This window comes from Sinocyclocheilus grahami, unplaced genomic scaffold (assembly GCF_001515645.1).
Source record: "Sinocyclocheilus grahami isolate Dianchi unplaced genomic scaffold, SAMN03320097.WGS_v1.1 scaffold1241.1, whole genome shotgun sequence".
Classification (NCBI taxonomy): Eukaryota; Metazoa; Chordata; class Actinopteri; order Cypriniformes; family Cyprinidae; genus Sinocyclocheilus; species Sinocyclocheilus grahami.
The window spans coordinates 124,414-136,314 of record NW_015506420.1 but is presented as its reverse complement, the minus strand read 5'-3'; the positions used below and the strand labels follow the sequence as shown (position 1 = coordinate 136,314).

General features: G+C 37.3%; 1 protein-coding gene across 1 annotated transcript in view; it reads right to left on the bottom strand.

Annotated features, from left to right (window-relative positions):
• Positions 1 to 11,901, bottom strand: part of LOC107568412 (glutamate receptor ionotropic, delta-2-like) — a gene marked incomplete at its 5' end in the record, with an annotated part of 188,150 nt that overhangs the window by 98,525 nt on the left and 77,724 nt on the right. The window contains one exon of the mRNA XM_016254389.1: positions 5,311 to 5,412. Within this exon, the coding sequence (XP_016109875.1) occupies positions 5,311 to 5,412 (102 nt within the window). The remainder of the gene's footprint in view (positions 1 to 5,310; positions 5,413 to 11,901) is intronic.

The window sequence follows — 11,901 nt, the reverse complement described above, 5'->3', positions numbered from 1 at the left end:
CGCTGTGGATCGCCGGATCGGTTTTCGCCGTGGACGAAGCAGAGTCCAGCCCGGGGTCGTCACATGTGGTTGCCGCAAGCCTCCTTTGTCGAATCCGCCGGGCGCCGCTCACTCAAGCAGCTGTGTGTTTCGTTGTGAAAACGAAACTACTTTGTTTGGCCTTGCAAAAGAGGACATAATGCTTCTATAAAGTGGGGCAGTTCCAACTTTGCAAGGACAGTCTGGCACTTCTGACTCACAGCCTGTAAGTACATTTTTTATATTTAAATAATTTGCCACTGATGATTCAAACACGAGTTTGAGAAGTGTAGAGTAGCACTTATTGTTTGTCAATTCTCAGATCACAAATGCAGACATGGTTTTATGTTTATGCGGCGCAATACGCAATGCAAAGCGTAAAAACACACTATAAGTCATTACAATCAGTAATTATGTCCCCACTGGATGCAGCAAATGCCTCGTTTGTAAAGGGTTTTATTGGTTTTGTCTCGTCGCGCCGGGACTCATGGAAACCATAGACTGTATGATGGAAAACACAGTATGGTAAGGGGCGTAACATTTCTGTCACACGCTTGAGGTATTCAGCCAATCACAACACACTGGATAGCTGGCCAATCAGAGCACACCTCGCTTTTTCAGACCGATGAGCTTTGTAAAAATCGACGCGTTTCAGAAAGGCGGGGCATAGAGGAGAAACAATAATGTACAGTATGTGGAAAATAATGTGTTTTTTTAACCTTAAACCGCATAAACACATTGCATTACACCAAATATACAAAATAATGTTCTTTTTAGCAGCATCATATGACCCCTTTAAAAGACAAAAAAATTATTTTTATAACAAGGCAAAGTAATTGAATTGAATTTTATTTACAGATTCATGATATTTGTTAAAAATGACTTTTATTTTTATTTTTTTTAAATAAACATTTTTGACTTTATTACTTCTTCCTCCATCTTCAATACATTAAAAAATGTATTACTGTATTTTTCAACAAAAATAACATTTTAGTTAATAATATTGTGCAAAATGACAAAAAAAGTACTGTAACAACAAACTCTACACACATATCATAAGGCAATTGTTGTAACTTAGTTCAAGTTCAATTGGTTCACTGTCTGCAAATTTTACAGGAGCTAAGAAACTTATTTAGACTTAATAAAAATTGCATCACTCATCTTTTATACATTCCACAGATCCTCTAAGGGCTAGTGTGTTTGTTTGTTTGTTAAATATTTGATCTACTGTAATGTGATTATGCAGTCAGTGACCAGTAAGACGATACACAATTTACCATATTTACAGAAGTCTCCAGATACTGTCTGGGCCACACAATGTTTCAGTTCTCAATTTAAATTGTGATACCCTCTTACCCTCTTAGTATCTACAGTTTGCCAACATGTGTATGCGTGCATTCAGTTCTATCCCCCTCCAACCTCATCCGCCACTAGGGGAGGTGCATTAACGTGACAGCCTCCAACGATTGCTCATTGTTAGCGATTGTGGGCGCAAGTTCTTCACAGAGCATTCTGTCACAGCGGGAAATCACAGAATAAAGGAAAAAGAGGGGTAAAGGAGAGTGAGAGGAAAGACGCAGAGAAGCAGCATAACCGCTTTCTTCTCCGACCGACTTCAAAGCAGGGATATGAAGAATTTAAACCTCTGAATCTTTAAAGAACTCCAGGGACTCACTCAAATCAGCGCTGGAGGGTAGATAGCAAAACTCAAATCTCAATATAACCCAGCTCCCCTGGTCTCCGTTCATCGCACCCCAAAATTCACTCTTAATGAACTTAGAGACGGGTGACTTGATGTGAACAGACTTCTGGAGCTCACTGGAATGAATATGGATTACTCTGGGGTTACTTCAACCTTATGAGGTCCAGTCAAACAGAGGAACTCCGAGACATGGGAAGTCCTAATTAAGTCAGTCTGATGTAATTTATTTAAGAGAGGTCAAGGGAAAGACATCTCTGAGCAACGGTGAATAATAGAGCACTGACATCTTGTAAAACTTTGTAGTTATGAGGACTATTGTAGCTGCAAGATGACGTGTAAAGCCCTTGACTTGACATTACGAGCTGTAACGGTACGTACCAGTACAGTGACCACCCGTAGGACCACCCCGCGCATGTTGTTCTCCAGCTTTCGATCTGTTAGTGTCCCGTTCAGTCCGTGGATGGGGTCCCAAGTGGCGAGCTGAAGAAATGCAGAAAGGTCACAGTAAGTTCATGGCATGCACATAAAGAACTATTGATTACACTAACAGCCTATAGATTTTTACACGTAAATGAGTTTATTTCAGAACATAAAAGCAGAGGGAGTTTCTTTCTAATGTCTTTTTCTTTTTTCACATCCATCTACTGAAAAGAAAGAAAAATCATAAATGTGAACTGTTAATATCAGTTTCCTGTATACTTCAATAATAATAAATGGTGATTAAATGGACAATGCTTGGACTTGGAACTCGGACTGTATTTTTATTTTTTTTTATCAAATAAATGCAGCCTTGCTGATCATACAAATTTTTTTTCTCAAAACTATAATCTTATCTATAAACAATAATCTTACCAACCCTACCACTTTGCTTTTATCCCCAATAATTCAGATCATTTTACAGAAAATCTTCTGAGCATTCATGTATTCCTCTGGGAATTACTGAATTAATCTTTGTTGTCTTTGTAAAAACTAGTTATTTGATTTGAACAGACGCAACATATTCATGTTATTCCTTTTATGTGACAGAGATCTCTGATGTGTTTGGTTGGTGCCGTTTGATAGCTAGTTAAATTTGCGACCCATACGCTGTCCTCTTAGAACTCAATACTCTCCGGATTCAATGCAAAGATGCAACCATTTTCTCATCCAATTGCATCTGAATTTAATGAGACCAGCTGCCCCGATTGGAATACAGTCAGTGAGCTGATAGATTTATCTACTGGCCTTTCCATGTGGTGTTATTGTTAATATTTATTCTGAAAAGCCATGACACATTTTAGTCTAACAATGCTTGGCTTTTGAAACACAGCTCATATTGTCAGACACACAAACTTGTGGTTCTGGCTATTTTTAAACCACAGCAAGTTGCAATCAGAATATGAAACACCAAATTTGCTGAATACCTCATATTTTAATGTTAAGTAAACATCAGTTAGACCCGCTAAAAAAACTATGTGAAAATCAATTACTAATACAACGCAACAGGAACACACTCAAAAACAAGCGACAAGAAACATGTTTTTACATATAAACACAGCAAGGAGCAAACAATCATGATTTAGACGAATAATTTAGGGCTATGCTTTAATACCCAAAACACAAATCTGTTCACCAAACTCTAATTACACTTAGCTAATGTGTGCTGCATAAACAAACAATTCATTGCCCCACTGTGCTCATTTTTCCTCTCGATTTGGATAACAACAGAAAACAACTATTGATTTATTTGCCCAATAAAACAACAGCGTTGAGAAGAAAGCAATAGTTCCTGAAGTACGTCAAGCTACCTGTGAAAAAAATCCTCTCGACGGAGATCAAAATTTCCCAGTCCCCGATCACAAATGCAGACATGGTTTTATTTTTACGCGGCGTGATGCAATGCAAAGCGTAAAAACACACTATAAGTCATTACAATCAGTAATTATGTCCCCACTGGATGCAGCAAATGCCTCGTTTGTAAAGGGTTTTATTGGTTTTGTCTCGTCGCGCCGGGACTCATGGAAACCATAGACTGTATGATGGAAAACACAGTATGGTAAGGGGCGTAACATTTCTGTCACACGCTTGAGGTATTCAGCCAATCACAACACACTGGATAGCTGGCCAATCAGAGCACACCTCGCTTTTTCAGACCGATGAGCTTTGTAAAAATCGACGCGTTTCAGAAAGGCGGGGCATAGAGGAGAAACAATAATGTACAGTATGTGGAAAATAATGTGTTTTTTTAACCTTAAACCGCATAAACACATTGCATTACACCAAATATACAAAATAATGTTCTTTTTAGCAGCATCATATGACCCCTTTAAAAGACAAAAAAAATATTTTTATAACAAGGCAAAGTAATTGAATTGAATTTTATTTACAGATTCATGATATTTGTTAAAAATGACTTTTATTTTTTTTTTTTTTAAATAAACATTTTTGACTTTATTACTTCTTCCTCCATCTTCAATACATTAAAAAATGTATTACTGTATTTTTCAACAAAAATAACATTTTAGTTAATAATATTGTGCAAAATGACAAAAAAAGTACTGTAACAACAAACTCTACACACATATCATAAGGCAATTGTTGTAACTTAGTTCAAGTTCAATTGGTTCACTGTCTGCAAATTTTACAGGAGCTAAGAAACTTATTTAGACTTAATAAAAATTGCATCACTCATCTTTTATACATTCCACAGATCCTCTAAGGGCTAGTGTGTTTGTTTGTTTGTTAAATATTTGATCTACTGTAATGTGATTATGCAGTCAGTGACCAGTAAGACGATACACAATTTACCATATTTACAGAAGTCTCCAGATACTGTCTGGGCCACACAATGTTTCAGTTCTCAATTTAAATTGTGATACCCTCTTACCCTCTTAGTATCTACAGTTTGCCAACATGTGTATGCGTGCATTCAGTTCTATACCCCTCCAACCTCATCCGCCACTAGGGGAGGTGCATTAACGTGACAGCCTCCAACGATTGCTCATTGTTAGCGATTGTGGGCGCAAGTTCTTCACAGAGCATTCTGTCACAGCGGGAAATCACAGAATAAAGGAAAAAGAGGGGTAAAGGAGAGTGAGAGGAAAGACGCAGAGAAGCAGCATAACCGCTTTCTTCTCCGACCGACTTCAAAGCAGGGATATGAAGAATTTAAACCTCTGAATCTTTAAAGAACTCCAGGGACTCACTCAAATCAGCGCTGGAGGGTAGATAGCAAAACTCAAATCTCAATATAACCCAGCTCCCCTGGTCTCCGTTCATCGCACCCCAAAATTCACTCTTAATGAACTTAGAGACGGGTGACTTGATGTGAACAGACTTCTGGAGCTCACTGGAATGAATATGGATTACTCTGGGGTTACTTCAACCTTATGAGGTCCAGTCAAACAGAGGAACTCCGAGACATGGGAAGTCCTAATTAAGTCAGTCTGATGTAATTTATTTAAGAGAGGTCAAGGGAAAGACATCTCTGAGCAACGGTGAATAATAGAGCACTGACATCTTGTAAAACTTTGTAGTTATGAGGACTATTGTAGCTGCAAGATGACGTGTAAAGCCCTTGACTTGACATTACGAGCTGTAACGGTACGTACCAGTACAGTGACCACCCGTAGGACCACCCCGCGCATGTTGTTCTCCAGCTTTCGATCTGTTAGTGTCCCGTTCAGTCCGTGGATGGGGTCCCAAGTGGCGAGCTGAAGAAATGCAGAAAGGTCACAGTAAGTTCATGGCATGCACATAAAGAACTATTGATTACACTAACAGCCTATAGATTTTTACACGTAAATGAGTTTATTTCAGAACATAAAAGCAGAGGGAGTTTCTTTCTAATGTCTTTTTCTTTTTTCACATCCATCTACTGAAAAGAAAGAAAAATCATAAATGTGAACTGTTAATATCAGTTTCCTGTATACTTCAATAATAATAAATGGTGATTAAATGGACAATGCTTGGACTTGGAACTCGGACTGTATTTTTATTTTTTTTTATCAAATAAATGCAGCCTTGCTGATCATACAAATTTTTTTTCTCAAAACTATAATCTTATCTATAAACAATAATCTTACCAACCCTACCACTTTGCTTTTATCCCCAATAATTCAGATCATTTTACAGAAAATCTTCTGAGCATTCATGTATTCCTCTGGGAATTACTGAATTAATCTTTGTTGTCTTTGTAAAAACTAGTTATTTGATTTGAACAGACGCAACATATTCATGTTATTCCTTTTATGTGACAGAGATCTCTGATGTGTTTGGTTGGTGCCGTTTGATAGCTAGTTAAATTTGCGACCCATACGCTGTCCTCTTAGAACTCAATACTCTCCGGATTCAATGCAAAGATGCAACCATTTTCTCATCCAATTGCATCTGAATTTAATGAGACCAGCTGCCCCGATTGGAATACAGTCAGTGAGCTGATAGATTTATCTACTGGCCTTTCCATGTGGTGTTATTGTTAATATTTATTCTGAAAAGCCATGACACATTTTAGTCTAACAATGCTTGGCTTTTGAAACACAGCTCATATTGTCAGACACACAAACTTGTGGTTCTGGCTATTTTTAAACCACAGCAAGTTGCAATCAGAATATGAAACACCAAATTTGCTGAATACCTCATATTTTAATGTTAAGTAAACATCAGTTAGACCCGCTAAAAAACAATGTGAAAATCAATTACTAATACAATGCAACAGGAACACACACACACACACACACACACACACACACACACACACACACACACACACACACACACACACACACACACACAAACAAGCAACAAAAAAAAAAGTTTTTACATAGAAACACAGCAAGGAGTAAACAATCATGATTCAGACGAGTAATTTAGGGCTATGCTTTAATACCCAAACACAAATCTGTTCACCAAACTCTAATTACACTTAGCTAATGTGTGCTGCATAAACAAACAATTCATTGCCCCACTGTGCTCATTTTTCCTCTCGATTTGGATAACAACAGAAAACAACTATTGATTTATTTGCCCAATAAAACAACAGCGTTGAGAGAAAAAGCAATACTTCCTGAAATGTGTCAAGCTACCTGTGAGAAAAAAAAAAGAAGAAAAAAAAACCTTCTCCACAGAGAATAAAATTTCCCGGTCCCCTGTAAGAGAGTGTTGGAAAATGATTTCCTGCTCAATCAAAACATGATATGAAGGGGATCGGAGGGCGGGAATGTAAAATACTTTGATGCTTTTGAAGTTTCCCATGAAAGTACTCTTATGACAGAATACAAACTGCAACAAAATATATGTGGAATAATAAACTGCCATACACACTTGCATAGCCAGCTATGCACCAATACAAATGTCACGCTTTGTCCGTGCAATTCAAATGTCACCCTTTATGCATTCATAAACATGGCACCAACACAACCTTAAAAAAATCCCTTCTTTGGATCTTGGAGGAAATGAAGCTCACCTTCACAAACAAACGAGTTCTGAAACACAATTCAACTCAACATATCACTGCACACTATGAGTCGTATTATCGTGGGCTCCGGCTAGTCATTAGCATAATATTTAGACTGGGATTAGACAGGGTACATGCCATCCCATGGAGGCTAGGAATGACAGAGCCTTTACATAACTATCCACTTCAGAGGCACTGTGGGCATTTATTTTTATAGGCAAGGCAGCCATTTTAAGTTCATTCTTATCAAATCTGTCTGAAGTACCAGTCTACTATCATTATGTAATCAAATCATCTAAAATATTAATGGGCTGGAAGGGGTACTTGTGTGTGTGCATTTTCTTTGACGTGACTCGAGAGTCAATATTGTTTAATATCAAGCTGCATCAAAGAGCCAAAAGTTGTGTGTAGAAAACAGTTTGTATGCTAACCTTTGAGACAGTTTATTCATTCTTATCGTAGGTATTCGGCCCTTAGTGGTTTATCATCAATTCAGCCAGGTAGTCATGTCAGTTCAAAATATAAATACACAAACTCTGTACACCTAGAGCCAAAATTGCAGTTCTAAAACCTAGTGAGCAGTCTTGCTCCCTACATTCTAAGGCAGCACCCTAACTGAAATAAAACCTCATAAGTGACCGATTTAGAACATCTTACATACAGGAGAGAACACGGACAAGTCAAACTAACGGAGACTTGTCATAGCACTTGCATATCATTGCTCTTTTGTTGATTTTGATTGCTTCCATTGTCCTCATTTGTTAGTCGCTTTGGATAAAAGCGTCTGCTAAATGACTAAATGTAAATAATAAGACTATATGATAAGAAGGTATCTTAGAAGGCAGCATGATGTTGCTTGTGTTATGGAGAAGCCTATGATCAGTGTTGGGAAGGTTACGTATGAAATGTAATAGGTTACAGAATACCCGATTTAAAAATGTAAAATAAGTAGTGCAACTATTTCAATTACTTTATTCAAGTAATGCAACTGATTACATTGGATCACTTTTTGATTATTTTTCAAAATTTCTAATGAATGTTTTGAAGTGTTAATCATTGTGAAACATTTAAAGCAGGCAGGGTTAACCTTACAGTAGTAGCCTACTCAACGCTGATTACTGTCAGACTTTCAAAATCCTTCTTCACTAGAATTAAGATTATAATAATTTAATTTTAAAGCACAGCCACCCCACAATCAGACTTTAGCACCTCTTTTTACTTTGAGATCATTCTGATGTTAAATACAGATTTAAAATCATAAGATATAGTTTAATAGTTATGATACTGTTTTTGAAATCAAATCTTTGCATAGGAAACAGGAAACACTGGCATCTAACAATGCTTTGGAAAAAAATGGTAATCTTAAAAAAATAAAGCATTCACACAAACCCAAATAGGAAATAAAACGGTTATCAAATAAGCATGTGTCCTATTCTGTGTCCTAAACTCCTGAAACATTGCTTTTAAAGCAGTCAATGCAATTTGAGAAAGAAAGAAATCAAATCTATATGAGAAAATATTCAGATGTAACCCCCTTTGCAATGGGAGAGACAGAGAGAGAGAGAGAGAGAGAGAGAGAGAGAGAGAAAGACACAGAGAGGTCTGCCTCTTATCTTCAGAGGGACAGATAAGAGCTCATTTCCCACTGCGGAATAGAAACAAGCGGGCCTCTCCGGGCTCTCTGGCAAGAGAATGACAACATTAGCATCCCATAATGCCTCGATCTATTCTGCACATTCCCATTTTGTGTGCGGGCGTATCACCGACTGCTCTCGCCATTTCTGCACTTCATGCATGGATCTGTTCACCTTGATCAGATGCGATTGCCACCACTCGGCCGCAAAGCCGGAGTTAGCAGATAGTTTCAAAGGTGATGCGTGGATATGAGTAACCTCGCAGCTGGTAATGCCAGGGTTTCGATAACCTCTCGGGATGATGATGGGACAGTTTGTGGTAGTGCAAGGCAGAGGAGAGTCAAAGCCAAGACCACCACCAGAAAGCTTGCCGGACTCCTATTGCTCCTATTTTTTACCACCTGCATATGTGACTAGAGACTAGGGCTGTGTATCACCAGCAAAGTCACGATACGATACGTATCACGATACAGATGCCACGATACGATACATATCACGATACAGGGCTGCACTGAATTTCACCTCAGCAGAATTTATAAAAACAGCTGTTTATTAAACACTGCTTACTATAGTGCCATTTCTAACTATTGGCAGAGCAGGCAGCTGACCTCTGCATTATGAAGGGCCTCCATAACTTTACCACAGTACAATATAGGTAATGGCATATGTTTCATGTTTACATTGTGCACTCCCCACCAGGTACAATATTCTGATTGTTTGCATCTTTTTTTTAAGCCCATAAATTAAACTAACGCGCTGTCGTCACTGTATCTAACGCACACACGCTCAAGGCTGATTTATACTCTACACGTGCGCAAGTTCGCTTTGAGTTCGCGCGACGTCGTTTCGCGTGGCGGTGTGCACGACATTTTTTATAACTTTCCACGCAGCGCCGCTTCCGAAGATGCACGAGTTCAAAGCGACTCTAGCCGAACATGCACGTCTGTGCCAGCATGTGTGTGAAACAGAAGCAGTTTGATGCTAAGTTCAGTCACACACAGATCACGTTGCGGCCGAACTCAGACATTCAGGAACAAACTTTTTTAGGGCTGCCCCGCAGTTTTATCAACTAAATAGCTTAATCGCTCAAGAGCTACAATATCTTTCTCAACAAGGAGCTGGTAACATCATTGTTTCTAATGGGAATTAAAGCCATAGCTTTATTGTTAATAGAGAAACGCGGCAAAACGGGTTGTAATTCATACATACACAGCCTCTCTCTCTCGCTCTGTGTTGTAAATGAACAGTTGATGAATTACACTGTTCTGAGAATAGAATATAGCAGTGGAGATCGCTAAACTGCAAGCTAACCGGTGTTTTCAGAAAGCAAGAGAGAGAGCGCGTGCACATGGTTGCCAGGTTGACAAAGATAAGTAGCACACTTCGCAGATATTTCCGTATTGCGCAAGTATAAAGCTCTGTTTTGGGGATTACGTCTCTTTATATCAGGCAACCCCATTGTGTTCCTCTGCGGCCAGATTAAACCTTGTTGTAGCCTATATATGCTCTATTCATTCTTTTTTTAGAAACCTCACACTTTTCTACTCAATTTTAAATGTTGTAAAATTTTAAACAAATTAAGTAGTCCACTACTGCACACGTGCCACAATATCAATACAGGGCCAGCTGTATCGATACTCGTATCGTCAAATCTCTGTGACGATTCATCGTCGTATCGATATTTTGAACACAGCACTACTAGTGACACTATTTTTTTAAGTTCTTAAAGGTATAGTTCACCCAAAATGATTTTTTTTCATCATTTACTCCCCGTTATGTCTTTCAAAACATGTATGATTTTCTTGCTTCCACTGAATACAAAAGGATGAAGTCATCCGGGTTTGGAATAACAAGTATGAGGATGAGTAAATCACAGAATTATCATTTTTAGGTGAACTATCCCTTTCAAACCATGACACAGACACACCATGCTCTCAAAATAAAACAAAAACACAATACAATATAATAATATAATATAATAATAATAAATAAATAAAAAATGACTAAAATAAAAAATACAAACCGCTACAAATTCCAATGTAAACTTATTAAATTGTTGTTTTTATTATTGAAAATTAAAAACCTAGATAAAGATTAAAAAAAAGATTCAAGTCAATACTATTTTTTACAGAAATTACTAAAATATTTTTTTTCTGAAATATTAAATTGATCAAAAGTGACAGTAAAGAATTTATAATATACTATTTTTTTTTTTCAAATAAATGCTGTCTTTTATTCATCAAACAATCCTAAAAATATTTGGTTTTCCACAAAAAAATATTGAGCAGCATAATATTAAGTAGCATAAAAATATTAAGTAGCATAACTGTTTTCAACATTGATAATAATAATATATATTAAAAATCAGCATATAATTATTTCAGGAGAATCATGTCACAAAATTTAGGTTTGCCATTACAGAAAAAAAATAAATTTTAAAATGTATGAAAATAGATTTTTTTTATTTAATTTAAATTAATGTAATTTGTACATTACAGTAATGTGTTAGTGTTCTAACTACACGCGACGCAACGCTGCGACACGCAATAAAAGGTATCTTTTTCCATGTTAATCTGAGTTTTTGTCCTAACTAGACGCGACAGAGACACGCAAAATTTCTATTTTAGAAATGGTTTCTATTTCAGCGACGTCGCAGCAGGAACAACAGCATACCAACTATATGACAGTGATAATCTCTCAGGTACTGATTATGTGCTTTATTCAAAGTTAAACGTGTCTAATGTGAGTTTGAATATCATATTGCGTGGCATTTATAGCCATACTGAAAGCAACAACAGATAGTTTACCTCAGATCTTGAAAATAAATAAAAGCAAAGATGTAAGTTAAAACTGTGAACTCATTGCGAACCAACAAGCATATTCCATAACAAAGATGGTACTGTATCAATCACTCAGTGTGTACATTTAATAATGTTAAAAAGGTTTAACATTTATGAATTAGAATATAAACGTATCCATTTCGTTGTGAGTGCAGAGCGCATCCAGAGAGAGCCCGCCCACGCACGCTTCTGATTGGCTGTGATATTTGATTGATTCTGCCGCATCGCGTCTAGTGTGTGGACACCCAAATTGCTTGTCGCTGGAATCTTGTC